The 17,869-nt window shown below is 52.4% G+C and overlaps 1 protein-coding gene across 1 annotated transcript in view; it reads left to right on the forward strand.

Annotated features, from left to right (window-relative positions):
- Positions 1-2,067: 2,067 nt before the first annotated feature.
- The window catches only part of LOC126218493 (fibril-forming collagen alpha chain-like), a 48,812-nt gene continuing 33,010 nt past the window's right edge, over positions 2,068-17,869 (forward strand). Inside the window, exon 1 of the mRNA XM_049942125.1 lies at positions 2,068-3,382. Coding sequence (XP_049798082.1) covers positions 2,068-3,382 — 1,315 coding nt within the window. The remainder of the gene's footprint in view (positions 3,383-17,869) is intronic.

The raw sequence follows: 17,869 nt of genomic DNA on the forward strand, positions 1-17,869 counted from the left end.
TTATCGAAGACCCCTGAAATGTCCACCATTATACCCAGAACATATCTTGATGTGGCTGAGTGAACAACAATCCGACAGACCTCATTGATCGCATTCTGAGTGGAGCGACCCTTTCTGAAGCTGAACTGACTATGACTCATAGCATGCAGAGTCCGGTGACTCAAGAGTCGATCAGCCAGTAACTTAACAGGAATCTTTGTCCATCACATCCAGGAGACAAACTGGCCGATAAGATATCGGCATCGTTGGATCCTTGTCAGAGCACTTCCTGATAATTGCCACTTAAGCCGTTTTCCACTTGTGTGGATAGTAGCCCTTCTATAGACAGGTGTTGTAAATACAACTTAGTGCCAGGGCAACCACGTGTGCAAAACCCTGTAAGATCCCTGCAGAGATCCCGTCAGGACCAGGTGCCGTCTTTCTTGAGAAGTTGTAGATGGCTCCTTCTATTTCCTCTGCAAGGAAACGGTGGACATTTATGTCATTGACGTATTGATTCGAGTGCGCCTTACATATTTCCCGCTGGTCCTGCATATCCTGGTCTTCAGTGTCATCTGGCAGCAACGTATCCAACAACAGTCTTGCAGTTTCTTTCCAGTCCTTGGTCGTGCCACCATCCCTGGCATGTAATGTAGACAACATCATTGGTGGCCTAATTTTCTCTCGTACAATTTTGTAAGGAACTCCAAGTGTCTGTTCCCAGGACTGGCGCATTACACTATCCAGATGATCCTTGTATCTCTGCTTGAGACGACGATAAATATTCAGGTGATATTGTCGTTCGTCGTGGGCAAAGCTTCTTTGATAGCTGCTCTGCACCCTCCCAACCGACCGCTTGAGCAGTCAGTTCAGGGGTCGACGAAGTGGACTCCCTGCAGATGTATCTCGAAACTCGAGGTACAGTCCTGTAATAGCCGACTGCACAGAGCTCACAAGCTCTTCCACAGCCTCATCAATGTTCTCTATGGCCTCTCCGAACTCCGAAGGACTGAAACCCTCCACGAGTCGGTCCCAGTGTGTCCACCCACTCACCTGGCACATCTGCCAAGGTTGTCGCTATTTCGAAGATTATACAGTTTTGATCACTGACGGTTACATGTTTTCTTACTTGCCAGGTATGGACGTGGGGTGCTGCTCTCTCGCTTGCAAGTCTCACATCAATATTCGACGTTACATCAGCCCTCCCTGAATGGGTTGGGGGCTACCCCTGCAAATTTAGCACATACATGTGCACTTCCATGGTCAAATTCACAAGCTCCGCACCCCTTACCATCCTGCACATCACTATGCCAGAGTGGGGATTTTGCATTAGCATCCATAGCTACAATTATAGCCAGCCCATCTAAAACTCTTAATATCCAATGCAACTAATCAAGGTAAGTCTTGATGTCATGGCTGAATTGACAGTAAACATTAACAATGTACAGATTGTAAGACGACAAATTAAGTTCTACGACTGTAATGTGCTCGGTACAGAATTGACTTATTTTTGTATTTTTAATAGTTTTATTCGGTATTATTATTGCACTCAAGGGGTTCCCACCAGTGTCAACCACTTGTGCTGTTGCAGGAATACAAGGGACTCGACCCACCCAGGAGTTCAGCTCTTATATCATTGGAACGTCTATTCGTTCTTCTGCTGCAGGTTTCCTTAGTTCATGTGAACCATCAGGCTGTGCATTGCATTGACGTGTACCATTTTAAAGAACGTCACAATCGGTTCATTGTATGAGTCTACCAACAAACAGTTTGTAGGTTGGACAATCTTCAGGTCCACCACACTTCCGGCCTTTTCCTACAAGGTACACATACAGCCACTTTGCCCGTATTATGACAATCTTTCCTAGTATGTCCAGATAGACCCCAGTGGGCGCATGTGATACTGAGTTCCACTCAATACTTGCTAGTGTGATTAATATTCTGACATCTAGTACAACACAGTACTGCCAGGTAATCTAATGTTTACTGCTGAGTAGACAAAAACCTACTTTAAATCTTACCTTAATCTGTTCATGAAATTCACTCCTTGTCATTGATGGATCAAGGGGCGGTCGGGGAGACGCGGGGATGAGGGGAGACGCGGGGATGAGGGGAGACGCGGGGATGAGGGGAGACGCGGGGATGAGGGGAGACGCGGGGATGAGGGGAGACGCGGGGATGAGGGGAGACGCGGGGATGAGGGGAGACGCGGGGATGAGGGGAGACGCGGGGATGAGGGGAGACGCGGGGATGAGGGGAGACGCGGGGATGAGGGGAGACGCGGGGATGAGGGGAGACGCGGGGATGAGGGGAGACGCGGGGATGAGGGGAGACGCGGGGATGAGGGGAGACGCGGGGATGAGGGGAGACGCGGGGATGAGGGGAGACGCGGGGATGAGGGGAGACGCGGGGATGAGGGGAGACGCGGGGATGAGGGGAGACGCGGGGATGAGGGGAGACGCGGGGATGAGGGGAGACGCGGGGATGAGGGGAGACGCGGGGATGAGGGGAGACGCGGGGATGAGGGGAGACGCGGGGATGAGGGGAGACGCGGGGATGAGGGGAGACGCGGGGATGAGGGGAGACGCGGGGATGAGGGGAGACGCGGGGATGAGGGGAGACGCGGGGATGAGGGGAGACGCGGGGATGAGGGGAGACGCGGGGATGAGGGGAGACGCGGGGATGAGGGGAGACGCGGGGATGAGGGGAGACGCGGGGATGAGGGGAGACGCGGGGATGAGGGGAGACGCGGGGATGAGGGGAGACGCGGGGATGAGGGGAGACGCGGGGATGAGGGGAGACGCGGGGATGAGGGGAGACGCGGGGATGAGGGGAGACGCGGGGATGAGGGGAGACGCGGGGATGAGGGGAGACGCGGGGATGAGGGGAGACGCGGGGATGAGGGGAGACGCGGGGATGAGGGGAGACGCGGGGATGAGGGGAGACGCGGGGATGAGGGGAGACGCGGGGATGAGGGGAGACGCGGGGATGAGGGGAGACGCGGGGATGAGGGGAGACGCGGGGATGAGGGGAGACGCGGGGATGAGGGGAGACGCGGGGATGAGGGGAGACGCGGGGATGAGGGGAGACGCGGGGATGAGGGGAGACGCGGGGATGAGGGGAGACGCGGGGATGAGGGGAGACGCGGGGATGAGGGGAGACGCGGGGATGAGGGGAGACGCGGGGATGAGGGGAGACGCGGGGATGAGGGGAGACGCGGGGATGAGGGGAGACGCGGGGATGAGGGGAGACGCGGGGATGAGGGGAGACGCGGGGATGAGGGGAGACGCGGGGATGAGGGGAGACGCGGGGATGAGGGGAGACGCGGGGATGAGGGGAGACGCGGGGATGAGGGGAGACGCGGGGATGAGGGGAGACGCGGGGATGAGGGGAGACGCGGGGAGTTTGTTGTTGAGTGGAGATACCTGAAGCCTAATTGCTGAGGGTCCAGAGTGTCATTTGTAATGCAATGCATAGCGAGTCATTTTGGTATTAACCCCTCAATGATCTTAGTGAGCACATTCAGCAGACTGATGAGTCGGCGAGTTTGTGGGAGGGCATGGTCTTTCCCTGGCTTCCTGAACATCAGGACCTTGGCTGTCTTCCCAAAGGCAGTTAAATGTTCGTGTTTAAGTATGGCATTCGTGATGTGTTAAGGTATTCTACTGCTTAATCCGTGAACTCTTGGAAGAGACAGTTTTGAATTCCTTTGCGACCAGGGGACTTCCTAGCTGTGGTATGAAAGATGGCCCATCTTACTTCAGCTGTGATAGCCTCTATAATGCCCTTGGGCGATGGTTCAGCCAAGATGCGTGTAACCGCCTGGACGTTCGCTAGTGAACGATTGGTCTGAGTGGTCCAGGTTTTGCATTAATGACGCTGCAAGTGTGAGAGCCATCAGTTCCGCTTTTTCTTCTGCCGAATATGCCGGTCCGTCAGGCCCTTGTAGCGTGGGTGTGTGCAGTTTCTCCCTGGTGAAATGACAGGTCGACTGCCACACGCCAGGTCACGTTGTGTCCACCCCTTGGAGTTTCTGGTTGCACTGTTGTGTTTAAATGTTTGAATGTTGTCCCACATTATTTCCTGGAGCGTTTTTATGTGCTGTTTGAAGTGCTGGCACCTGTTATGCTGCCCATGTCTCCTGAGGCGGTGCCTCATTAAGCAAGGCCCAGAATTTCCTGGGGCAGGGCAACCCAGCACTGTGTTGTTGTTGTTGTTGTGTGCGGATTAGTATGGTGTCGGCTATTGTGTTTGGGATGGCGCAAGTGAGGGTTTCGACAACCTCATCAATTTGAGCTGTCCTGTTAGTCATGTGGGATGCTATTGTCAAGTGTTGCCTTGAGAAATATCCACTTCGCACACCCGTAGTCTACCATCCTGCGTTGGTCCATGTGCTGCAGTGTTTCTTCAGTACAACAGGTTGGTGATTTGTGGGCAGATCGTTTTCAACAGCACCTTTGAGTGTCGTTGTTATGCCCTCGATGAGAGACATGTCCATCACGTCTGGCCTGCGATCCCTCCAGTAGGGAATGTGCATCGTTTAGTCGGAACTAGTGTAAAGTAATTTCGCCCCAGTGCGTGTTCATATAGTTGGAGTTTTGTGTATGCGAGTTCCAGTCAGGGTGTTTTGCCTTAAAATCTCGAGTGGCGATAATGTGCAGTGATATGTTGAGTATAGTGCTGATGTCCAATGTCTTTACGTGCTTAGGGATGTTGTATACTGACACTTGTAGGAGTAGTAGTAGAGGGGTTTTTTGGGCGCACGACAGCAAGGTCTTCAGCGCCCGTTCAGTATCAAAGTGAGACGGGTGTCAAGAAAAAAAACTCTGAACATTTACATAAAACGGAACATAAAACACGGAGAACAATCATTGGAAAATATGTGCTCACCCACACCGAAGCGTGGGATGAAGTAGGGCGTCAGCAGTAAAACATGGACAACACAGGAAGAAAATGGTAGAGGGAGCTAAAACAATGTAGCAGATAGAAGGGGCTGGCTGACTGCAAGGAAAAAAGGGAGGAGTCAGCCACTCTGCAATACACTAAAACCTCCAGCCTAAAAGTTTAGGCAAGAGTCTAGACACATCACAAAACTTAAAAACCCTAGACACACACGTCTCATCGTTAGCTAAAACACAGGGCAGATCCCATCAACGTGTGCTTCTGCCCTTGCATCACGGTATAAAGTGCAGTCTGTTAAAATGTGCCGGACAGAGATGTGCACACCACAAGCATCACAAAACGGAGGATCCTCCCGCCGTAATAAATAGCTATGCGTCAGAGGACAGTGCCCGATCCGAAGACGTGTGAGGGCCACCTCTTCCCGCCTGAGCAACCGGCAGGAGGAACGCCATGGCCGAGTGGTTGACTTTACCGACCGCAGTTTATTGGCCGTCACCGCCAGCCATTCGTCCTCCCACAACTCCATGCACTTCCTGTGGAGTGCAGCGATGACTGACTGCAAGGGGATAGGACACTGGACCACATACTGCTCTCTGCAGGCCTCCTTGGCAGCCCGATCAGCCTGTTCATTGCCCCATATGCCGACATGACCAGGCACCCAGCAGAAGGATACCTCTTTACCCCGCTGTTGGAGAAAGTACAGTTGGTCATGTATCAGCTGGACCATCTCCTCAGTCGGGTATAGGTTCTGCAGTGATTGTAAGGCACTAAGAGAATCGGAGCAGAGAAGAAATCGATCGCCCCGAACATGATTCATCTGCTCCAGTGCCTTTAGGATCGCGTGGAGCTCCGCTGCGAAAACGGTATATTCAGCAGGGAGGCGAATCCGGGTAACATGATCAGGGAACACCACAGAACAGCCAAGGAAGGTCTCCTGTTTGGAGCCATCAGTATAAACGACAGTGAAACCGTGATGCACATCTAAAATGTTAAAAAACAGAGATTGGAACGTAAAATCTGGCGTGCCATCTTTCTTAAAATTAGCCAAATCTAAAATAAGTTTGGGTCTCCGGAGGAGCCAAGGGGGAGATCTGCTCCAACCGCGACGTAAAACACGAAGACCAGTCATAGACATCACACCGAGGCAATCCTGTGCGCGAATCCCATACGGCTGCGTCGCACGTTGCCGGTTATGAAATAACCGTGCCAGAGGAGGCTGAGCAACGGTATGGTATGCAGGTGTGTATGGTGTGGACAAAGTTTTATACGCCTGGCGTACCGTTAGTAGCCGTCGCCGCATATGAAGTGGCGGTTCACCTGCCTCTGCACAGAGGCTTGGTATGGGGCTAGTTCGGAATGCCCCAGTGGCCAACCGAAGCCCTTCATGGTGGACAACGTCCAAAATCTTTAAGTACGAAGGCCTCGCAGACCCATACACCGTGCACCCATAATCGAGCCGAGATCGCACAAACGCCCCGTAAAACTGGAGCAGACAAGTCCTGTGAGTTCCCCATGTACTGTGGCTAAGACATTTTAAAATACTTAAAGCCTGAAGCGACCGCCGTTTCAGGTCTGTAAGATGAGGTAACCACGTGAGCCTCGAGTCAAAAATGAGCCCCAGAAATCTCACCGTGTCTTTAAAAGTAAGAATAGTGTCCCTCAAGCGCAACTCAGGAAAGGTGAAAATCGAACGAGAACGGTTAAAAAGAACACATACAGACGTCTCGGTGGAAAACTTAAAACCACTCTTCTGCGCCCAGTCATCCAAACGCCTAATCGTAAGTTGCAACTGACGAGTTGTCGTGGCAAGGCTTGAAGAAGAGCAGAACAAAGAGAAATCATCCACAAACAAAGAACACTGGACAGGACTTTTCACTATGGACGTAATGCTATTAATAGCGATGGCAAAGAGAGTCACACTTAAAACGCTACCCTGAGGGACACCATTCTCCTGCTCAAAACGATTAGACAGGACGTCACCAATTCGGTATCTAAAATATCGTGGCGAGAGGGAAGACTGAATAAAAACAGGAAGACAACCACGAAAACCCCATTCGTGAAGCTGCTCCAGGATGAGACGCCTCCAAGTGGTATCGTACGCCTTCTCGATGTCGAAAAATACACCTAGAAGGTGATGACGGCGGAGGAAAGCTTGTTGTATAACCGCCTCCAGGAGGGCAAGGTTATCGAAGGTGGAACGAAACCTCCCGAACCCACACTGAAAGCGACTAAGGAGTTGCCGGGATTCTAACATCCAGACAAGGCGGCGGTTGACCATCCGCTCCAAGGTCTTCCCTATGCAACTAGTGAGGGCAATACTACGGTAGCTACTTGGGCTCGTGCGGTCTTTCCCAGGTTTTAAAAGAGGGATTAAAACTGCCTCACGCCACGCGTCAGGAAAGTGACCCGACGCCCAAATGTCATTAAAAAGTGCGAGGAGGAGTTCTCTGTTGCGCATTGTGAGGTGCCATAGCATACTGTAATGGATCCTGTCGTGACCAGGGGATGTGTCACGAGCTCCAGACAATGCAGAATCCAGCTCCCACATAGAAAATGGGCAGTTGTAAACTTCATGAGAGGTGGACTGGAAGTTCAGACTACACCTCTCAGCAACCGCTCTATGGCGCTGGAAACCTGTATCCTGACTGGTTGTGGCAGTAACTGTCGCAAAATATGCTGCCATAGTCTGGGCAATGTCTCGCGGATCGTTGTGGAGAGTGCCGTTAGTCATTACAGCAGCTATGGGGCACCTCCCTCCTCTGCCAGAAATTCTCCTGATGGTCTAGCACACAATGGAACTTTTGGTGGAACGATTAATGGTGTTCAGGAACTTTTGCCACGACCTCTTCTTGCTCTCACGAATAATGCGGCGACATCTTGCCCTCGCCACCCGAAAAGCTGCAAGATTCTCAGCAGTCGGCCGACACTTGAACCGACGCAGAGCCGCACGCCTGGTCCTGATTGCAGAGCGGCATTCGGCACTCCACCAAGGCACAGGTGGCCTCTTCCGGTGGCCTGTGGAATGGATGCTGCAGCGGCGTGGTGGACCGTTTTGGTAATATGATCCACCCACACCTCAACATTCGCACAGTGTTCGAATTGGGCCAACTGGCTATAAAGTGTCCAGTCAGCTCCACTGAGCACCCATCGTGGTGGTCTCCTTTCGGGCCCCACGCCATCTGGCAGGTGAATCCAGATTGGGAAATGATAACTGCCGTGCAAGTCAGCAACCACTTCCCAGTGAGCACTGTTAGCAAGAGCTGGAGAGCAAAGCGAGAGATCAATGGCAGAGAACGACCCAGTCGCCGTGCAGAAATGAGTGTCCTCCATTGAGCAAGTAGGCACAGGATGACAGGAGAAGCCTCTCAATCGCTCTACCCCTGGGGCAGGTAATTGCAGAACCCCAAAGCACATTGTGGGCATTAAAATCACCACAAATAATGAATGGCTGGGGGAGCTGTGTAAGAAGGTCGGTGAGAGCCGCTTCATCAAGAGCATCATGTGGGGGCAAGTGAAGTGAACATATAGTCAATGAATGACGCACGTGCACGGACACAGCGACGGCCTGTAAAGTCGTCATAAGTGAGAGAGGCGAGGAGTGGTAGTCCGTCCTGACGAAAATACCTACGCCTCCTCTAGCTCTCTCTCCACACAGGTCGTCCTTTTTGTGGAGTGTATAGCCTCGTATCTCAGGGGAGTATGATGGATGGAAATACGTCTCCTGGAGACAGAGACACAGTGGTCTACCCTGAGAGAGTAGACGAAGTTCCTTCACATGCGTCCTGAACCCTTGCAAGTCCCACTGGAGTATGGGAGCCATCTATGTTGGGGGTAGCACCTTCATCCTGTCTCTCCGACGGGGCGGGGAGACCGCAGCAGGTGGAGGGGCAGGCGTGGGACGAGATGATTGCCCCACACATACATCGTACTCCATCAACTCTGGGAAAGAGTCAGATGAAGCCTCACGTAAAACAACATCTGCATGGTCAGATGGTTTACCACGGGATTTGACACGCTGTTGCTGCTGTACAGTAGCTTTCTGTGGTTTGGTGGACTTTGGGGGAGCTGATGTGGGAGTGGTAATTGGCGCACTGGGCTTGGAAACAACCTCAGCTGTTGTAGGCGCGAGGCGCTGGACCAAGTTCGCCACTGTACCTTTGTCTGCCGTTCGAGTAGGGGCTACTGGCTCTGAAACACTGGCTGCGTTTCAAGAGCACTGACAGCTGCAGGTGTTAGTGCCTACACTCACCACCTCAGTCTGCGTTGAGGCATCGACATTTGGAGTAGGCTTCTGTACCAGGGATGCAAAAGATGTAGCTAATGTGGCCTCACCATAGGGGATACACTTGGTTGTTTTTATTTCCTGGACCTTCCGTTCCTCTAAAAATATGCGGCAGTCCCTACTCCAAACAGGGTGCTTCCCAGAGCAATTAATACATTTAGCCGGAGACGAGCAACCAACTCCTTCATGAGCAGCCTGACCACAGTTTCCACAAGTCGCTTCGCCTTTACAGCCTAAGGTGGTATGCCCAAAACGCTGGCATTTGAAACAGCGCATTGGGGCCGGGAAATAAGGCCTCACACTAAGGCGAAGGAAGCCAGCTTTAACATGTTCAGGAAGTTTTGTGCTACTGAAGGTCAAAATAAAGGAGTCGGATTTGACAAGAGTGCCATCAACCCTCTTCATGATATGTTGGACATCAACGATACCTTCTGGAGCCCACTCACGTTGCAGTTCTTCCTTGGGAATATCAACTAGATCCCGGCATGTCACAACACCTTTGCTGTAGTTCAAGGTGCTGTGCAGTTCAGTGTCTATGGCAAACTCTCCAAGGCATTTAGCACATTGGAGGTTAGTTGCTTGCTGGGAAGTGTAAGTTTCCACCAGCAAGGTCCCATTACGTAAGCGCTTCACCGATTTTAAGGAGCCACAGATTCCCTCCAATCCCTTTTGTATGTAGAAGGGCGAAACCTTCTCAAAACTACCCTCCTTCCGTTTCGCAATGAGAAACACATTCGGATTACCAGAATGCATTCTGTTACCTAAGACTGGACTTTTCAAAGAAGCGCCGGAGTCAGGGGGACTGACTGCACGGGCCCTCTTAAGAGACTGGGTGTTAGAACCTTCCAGCGGCCCACCCTTTCCGCTGGGAGGAAGAAAAGAGGACTTCGAAGGATCCATCTCGGTCCCACGAGCAGCTAGGGAACTAGAAGTCCACCTAGACAGAGCCCCGCGTGCCTAGGTAAGCCTTATACAACTGAGGTGCGGCAGGTTCCCCAGAGGTTGCCCGCTATCGACTGTTCCACCTCAACAGCCATGCATCTCATCGGCGCGCAGCACACCTTGAGATTGAGGTTTTTTTTATAGAGGTTTATTCCATCCTCGCGATCCGGGCGGTCAAGCCAAGATCCCCATTCCCTGATACACACAACGTTCCACCGCCGCGCCGCACGGTGGTCGCTGAAGTATGCTCAGAGGTTACAGTGACAGGGGACCGGCGGCGCTCACCAGTCACCGGCTCAGGAACCCCGGGATCGCCAAGCCCGTACCCAGCAAATGAATGCTGAGCCCCTGGGGGCCTATACTGACACTGTTGTTGTGTTGGCTCTGTTGAAGATGACCATGACGGTAGTTGCCTCAAATTTTTCAAGTTAAGGTAGCACTATGTTTGTGTGTTCAGTGTCTTTGTGCATGATGATAGCTGTTCCACCGAAACCGGAGCTGTCCGGTTGGTCAATATGATAAAGGCAGTAGCTGGTGAAATTTAAGTGGTTGTGTGGTTAAAGTTTAGTTTCACTCAGTAGTGCAATAAGGATACCCTTACACTCCATGAGTGGAGCACGTTTCGCCATTTTATTGTTGATCCCATCTGCATCCCAGAACAGGATCTATGATAGTGTCTAGCTGGTTGCGATGAGGACTAGGTGTGGCGTGTTATTAATGCAGGTTTTTTTTTTTTTATTTTGGTTTTAGGGCGCAAAACTGCTATGGTCATTAGCGCCCGGTCCGTGACTGAGGAAAGAATAAAAACTGAAAATTGAAAACAGCAAAAATGGGAACGAAACTCAAAAAATTGGACACTAAAAGCAGAAACAAGGCTTAAAATTCCACTACAGAGAGGGGTTGATGGTCCCCGATAAAACTTCAAATGACTGACGTCATTTCACTGTCACTAATAAACTGGAGAACGCGGTCGGCTGAGCGCGTGTCATCTGCTAAAATCGACGATAGATCAGGCGATAGCTGTAGACGGGAGCGTAACGGATTAAAATAGGGGCATTCAATTAAAAGGTGTCGTACCGTCCACAGCTGAGAGCAGTGGGGACAGAGTGGGGGAGGATCGCCGCTTAAAAGATGTCGATGGCTAAAAAGACAGTGCCCTATCCGGAGTCTAGCTAAAATGACCTCCTCCCGACGACGCGTTCGGGAGGAAGAGGTCCAAGCGCAAGGAAGGGCTTTCACTTCCCGCAATTTATTGCGGGGAAGTGTTGACCAATGCGCATGCCATAAATGAGCAACTTTGCGACATAAACCGCTCCGTAGATCGGTGAAGGGAAGCGACTGAATAGCTGGCCGAGGAAGAGAAACTGCAGCCTTGGCTGCTATATCAGCCGCCTCATTCCCACAGATACCAGCGTGTCCCGGGAGCCAGAGGAACGCCACCGAGACGCCCCCCAGGTGGAGCAAGCGCAGACAGTCCTGAATCCGGTGGACCAGAGGGTGCACAGGGTAAAGAGCTTGGAGACTGAGGAGTGAGCTGAGAGAATCTGAGCAGATTACGTACTGTATCCGCTGATGGCGGCGGATGTAGTGGACAGCCTGGAGAACAGCGAAAAGCTCCGCAGTATAAACCGAACACTGGTCGGGAAGCCGAAAGTGATTTGGGGCGTCGCCAACAATATAGGCACTCCCTACACCCAACGATGTTTTCGAGCCGTCGGTGTAAATAAAGGTGGCGTCCGTCATTTGTGCACATAGAGCAGCAAATGCCCGACGATAAACAATTGAAGGTGTACCATCCTAGGGAAATTGACAAAGATCACGGAGCAGACAGATCCGGGGACGCAGCCAAGGCGGTGCTGTACCCCAAGTTGTCAAGAAGGTTTTAGGAAAGCGGAAGGAAAGAGAATGGAGCAGTTGACGGAAGCGGACTCCCGGGGGTAGTAGGGAGGAGGGGCGGCCTGCATACCCTACATCAAAGGAGGCGTCGAAAAAAGGATCATGGGCTGGATTAGCAGGCATGGAAGACAGATGGCTAGCATAACGGCTCAGAAGGACCGCTCGCCGATTGGAAAGCGGAGGTTCAGCAGTCTCAGCATAAAGGCTTTCCACAGGGCTAGTGTGAAAAGCTCCAGACGCTAAACGTAATCCACGGTGGTGGATAGAGTCGAGACGCCGAAGAATAGACGGCCGAGCAGAGGAGTAGACTATGCTTCCATAGTCGAGTTTCGAGCGCACTAAGGCGCGATAGAGGCGGAGAAGGACCACTCGGTCCGCTCCCCAGGAGGTACCATTCAGGACACGGAGGGTGTTGAGTGTTCGCAGACAGCGAGCCGAAAGATAGGAAACGTGGGAGGACCAGCACAGTTTTCTGTCCAACATAAGACCCAAGAATTTAGTGACGTCTGAAAACGGAAGGTTGACAGGACCTAGATGTAAGGAGGGCGGAAGAAACTCCTTACGTCGCCAAAAATTAACACAAACGGTCTTACTGGGAGAAAAACGGAAGCCGGTTTCGAGGCTCCAAGAGTGGAGGCGATCGAGACATCCTTGAAGACGTCGTTCAACAAGGCTGGTCCGTTGAGAGCTGTAGTAGATCGCAAAATCGTCCACAAAGAGGGAGCCCGAGACGTCAGGAAGGAGACAATCCATAATTGGATTTATAGCGATGGCAAACAGTACAACACTCAGCACGGAGCCCTGGGGTACCCCGTTTTCTTGAGAGAAAGTACGGGAGAGAGTAGTGTTCACCCGCACCCTAAATGTTCGCTCTGCCATAAATTCGTGAAGAAAAAGGGGCAGCCGGCCTCGAAAGCCCCAAGAGAACAGTGTGCGGAGGATGCCTGTCCTCCAACAGGTATCGTATGCTCTCTCCAGATCAAAAAATATTGCTACCGTTTGGCGTTTCCGGAGAAAATTGTTCATGATATAAGTGGAGAGAGCAACAAGATGGTCAACTGCAGAGCGATGCTTTCGGAATCCGCATTGGGCAGGTGTTAAAAGACTGCGTGATTCCAGCCACCAAGCTAAACGGTAATTCACCATACGCTCCAAAATCTTACAGACACTACTCGTGAGAGAAATGGGGCGATAGCTAGAGGGGAGATGTTTGTCCTTTCCAGGTTTCGGAATGGGAACGACGATAGCTTCCCGCCATCGTCTGGGAAAGGTACTGTCGGTCCAAATGCGATTATAAAGGCGAAGGAGGTAACGCAGACTATGGGTTGATAAATGCAGCAACATTTGGACATCGATACCATCCGATCCAGGGGCGGAGGAGCGAGAAGAAGAGAGGGCATGTTGGAGTTCCCGCATGGAGAAAACAGTATTGTAGCTTTCGCGATTTTGAGAGGAGAAAGCAAGAGGTCGCACTTCCGCTGCACGTTTCTTCGGGAGAAACGCTGGCAGGTAATTTGAAGAGCTCGAAATCTCAGCAAAGTGCTGACCCAATGAGTTAGAAATTGCGACAGGGTCCACTAAGGTATCATGCGCGACAGTGAGCCCAGAGACCGGGGAGAAACTAGGCGCGCCTGAGAACCGTCGAAGCCGACTCCAAACTTCCGAGGAGGGAGTGAAGGTGTTAAATGAGCTAATAAAGAATTGCCAGCTTGCCTTCTTGCTATCGCGGATGACGCGACGGCATCGCGCACGGAGTTGCTTATAGCGGATACAGTTTGCCAAAGTAGGATGGTGACGGAAAATGCGAAGAGCACGTCGCCGCTCACGGATTGCGTCACGGCATGCCTCGTTCCACCAAGGAACTGGGGGGCGCCGGGGCAATTCGGAGGTGCGTGGTATTGAATGTTCCGCAGCTGTAAGAATAACGTCGGTAATATTTGTGACCTAATCGACGACGCTGGGAAAGCGACGGTCATCGAATGTCGCTAGAGACGAAAAAAGTGTCCAATCGGCTTGGGCAAACTTCCAGCGTCGCGGGCGCATATATGGCAGTTGAGGCTGCAGCCTAAGGACACATGGAAAGTGGTCACTCGAGTGTGTATCATCAAGTGCGAACCATTCGAAGCGCCGAGCTAGCGGAACAGTACCGATCGCAAGGTCCAAATGAGAGAAATTTGTCGTGGAGGCAGACAAAAACGTGGGGACCCCAGTGTTGAGGCAAACTAGATCCGCTTGGTGGAAGACGTCTAGCAATAGGGAGCCACGTGGACAAGGATGTGGAGATCCCCAAAGCGGGTGGTGGGCATTGAAGTCCCCAACCAGCAAATAGGGGGGTGGAAGCTGACCAAGAAGATGAAGGAGATCAGCTCGTGCCATTGGTGTGGACGATGGAATGTATACAGTACAAAGAGAGAACGTGTATCCAGAAAGGGAAAGACGGACGGCGACAGCTTGGAAGGAACTGTCTAAGGGGATTGGATGATAATGGAGAGTATCATGGAGAAGAATCATGAGTCCTCCATGGGCTGGAGTGCCTTCCACAGAGGGGAGGTCATATCGGACGGACTGAAAATGAGGGAGAACAAAGCGGTCATTAGGACGCAGCTTTGTTTCCTGAAGACAGAAGATGACCGGCGAGTAGGAGCGTAAGAGGATCGACAATTCATCCCGATTGGCTCGAATGCCGCGGATATTCCAGTGGATAATGGACATAGGGTGAACAGAAAATGGAGGAATGTGACCAAGGGTGCTGTCAACTCAACGACTGCTCAGAGCTTGCGACCGACAGCATGGAATGGCATTCAGCCGAAGGCAGAAGATCCTGATCCATAGGTTGGTCAGGAGCAGCTCCTGCCACCAGCGATCGGCCGGTTGACCGGCCACCAGCAGTGCGCCTCGGCGACACAGAAGACGGCCGAGGGCGATTTCCGCCAGGTGGCGCTGTGGATGGGACACGCCTTGGCGGAGAAGGAGAGGAACTGGGTTTCTTTGTAGCCTTCTTGGAAGTATGAGGTTTAGAGGAAGGAGGAACCGATGGTGGTGAAGTTGCCGTACGTAAAAACTCTTCACGAGTATGCTCTTTCTTCGAAGACTTGGTGTCGGACGTTTGGGCTCGAGATTTAGCAGAACCCGACGAAGAGTGAGCCATAGAGTGGGCAGGCGAAAGTGGTGAAGTTGAACGGGCGATCTTTGCGCTGGCCGATCGGACGACCGTGGCACTGAAGGTGAGGTCGCAAGTTTGCGTGGCCGCCTCCTTTGTTGGCCGAGGAGAAGCAAGGACAGTGCTGTATTTGCCTGTCTGAGGCACGGTGGGCTGTCGACTGGCGAACAACTTTCGAGCAGCAAAGGTCGACACCTTTTCCTTCACTCGTATTTCCTGGATGAGTTTTTCGTCCTTAAAAACTTGGCAATCTCTAGAGGATGCAGCGTGGTCACCCATACAGTTGATGCAGCGAGGGGATGGAGGTGGACAAGCACCCTCATGGGCATCCCTGCCACACGTAACACATTTGGCCGGATTAGAACAGGACTGGCTGGTGTGATTGAAGCGCTGGCACCGATAGCAACGCGTAGGGTTTGGGACGTAAGGACGAACGGAAATTATCTCATAACCTGCTTTGATTTTCGATGGGAGTTGCACTTTGTCAAATGTCAAAAACACAGTGCGGGTTGGAATGATCTTCGTGTCAACCCTTTTCATAACCCTATGAACAGCCGTTACGCCCTGGTCTGACAGGTAGTGCTGAATTTCTTCGTCAGACAGTCCATCGAGGGAGCGTGTATAAACGACTCCACGCGAGGAATTTAAGGTACGGTGCGGTTCCACCCGGACAGGGAAAGTGTGTAGTAGTGAGGTACGCAGAAATTTTTGTGCCTGGAGGGCACTGTGTGTTTCTAGCAACAGGGTGCCATTCCGTAATCTGGAACAAGACTTTACAGGACCTGCAATTGCGTCGACACCTTTCTGAATAATGAAAGGGTTGACCATGGAGAAGTCGTGACCTTCGTCAGACCGAGAAACAACAATGAACTGTGGCAACGATGGAAGAACTGACTGTGGTTGAGACTCAGTGAACTTACGTTTGTGAGCAGACATAGTGGAAGGTGAGGAAACCATTGCGGAAGAATCCCCCATGATTACCGGCGTCTCCGATGGCGCGCTCCTCCCTTGTGGGGGCCCTCTCTGAGGGCACTCCCGCCTTAGGTGATTGTTCACACCTCAGGTCACACCTCCCGACAAACGGACGGAGGGACCAATCGGCACTTTCGGAAGGTATCAGCTCGGGTAATCACCCCTCCCTGGGCCTGGCCGTTACCAGGGGGTACGTATGTGTCCTACCTGTCTACCCGGGGCGGGGAATTACGCGTTACCCCGTCACCGGCTACGCATGGAAGTGCGTGGGTCGGCCTTCAGACACGCACAGGGAGGAAGAAAGAGAAAGGGAAAGGAAAGAAGAGGTCTCAAACGCCGCAGCGGAGAAAAAGGTAGAGAGAAGAGGTAAGGAAAAGAGAAGGACAAAGGAAGGATGAAGACTTACAAGTAAGGAAGGCGAAGAATGTGGTACATTTACAAGCGTCCGTCTCCGGACATAGGCACAAACCATTCCCCCAGAGGGGGAGAAAAGGAAGGAAAGAGCCAGAGGTGAGGGGGGGGGGGCGAAGATGGGGGATGGGGAAGGATGCAGAAAGGGAAGGTATGCAGCCGGGAAAGGAAGGAGGGCCACATTAGCTCGGGGTCCCGTGCTCGCTACGCACGTGTCCACAAAAGAGTTGTGGACCCCCTGGGGGGAATGCAGGGGGTGTGAAGGGCGTAGTAACTGCTGTTTGTATGGCAGCCCAATACTGCCCAGGTTGAGCAGTCATGAGCTGTGTAACATTTGTGGTGATGATGGCCATGATGTTGGTAAGGATCTGTGCAATTGCATGGTGGGGGAATAGTGTTGCCAGTATTCCCCTAGCGTAGTGTTGGTGTTGTTCGTGTCAGCCTGTGTCGCGATTGTATTGATAGCAGTCGCCGGTGTGGGTGTGCGTGTTGGTGTTGGTGTTTGTGCTGCATGGGCTGGCGCTTGTGTAGCAGGTGTGTGGTGCAGTCTGTGGTGCCTGTGTTTCAGCTTTGGTGAGGGGGGGGGGGAGTAATGTGGGTGCTGGTGTGGCTGGCTTAAAGACTGTGTGACCGCGTTTTGGTGTTCTGTTGTTGCTGAGTGGCTCTTTATGGTGAGCGTGTGTTCCCACTCCTGTTCCCACTCCTGTTCCCTCGTGGTCGCCTACGATTTCTCCGAGTTGTGGGCTCTGGGGCTCCTTGTTGGGTGAATCTTTCTGTGCTGTGTGCGTGATTTTGCAGGCCGTGGCTTCAGGAGGGGAGGGGGGGGTCGTGTTGTTTGGGAGAGCTAGTGTTGGTAGCGGTGGGGTTGTAGTGTTTTGTGTTGGTTGAGGTGGTTGCGTTGTTGCACAGCGGTTGTGTCGAGTGCGTGTGATGGGCGCAGAGGTTCCGCAGCCCGCCCCGCACCTCCTGGGTGCGTAGCCATGGCAAAAGAGACACCGTTCCTGACTGCGTTAGGTGCGGGCCTTGGACGTGCTATGGCGTTGGGTGCCCTCCGTTTTTGTGTATTGCGCCTCTGCGCCTCTTTGTAAACGTCGCAGCTCCTGTAGTGGGCGCATAGCATTGACCATAGTTGGCACAACGGCGTTCGTTCTGCTGTGCGAGTGTACGTGTGTTGGATACGTGCCTGGCAGTGTATGCACGGTAACGGGTTGCCAGGCCACATCGAAGGGCCGCATGACCGAATCGCTGGAAATTGTTGCGTTGTTGGAGGTCGTGGGGTGGTTCGTATATTTGTACACTGAAGCCCATCCACAGAAGTCTCGTTA

This window comes from Schistocerca nitens, unplaced genomic scaffold (assembly GCF_023898315.1).
Source record: "Schistocerca nitens isolate TAMUIC-IGC-003100 unplaced genomic scaffold, iqSchNite1.1 HiC_scaffold_115, whole genome shotgun sequence".
Classification (NCBI taxonomy): domain Eukaryota; kingdom Metazoa; phylum Arthropoda; class Insecta; order Orthoptera; family Acrididae; genus Schistocerca; species Schistocerca nitens.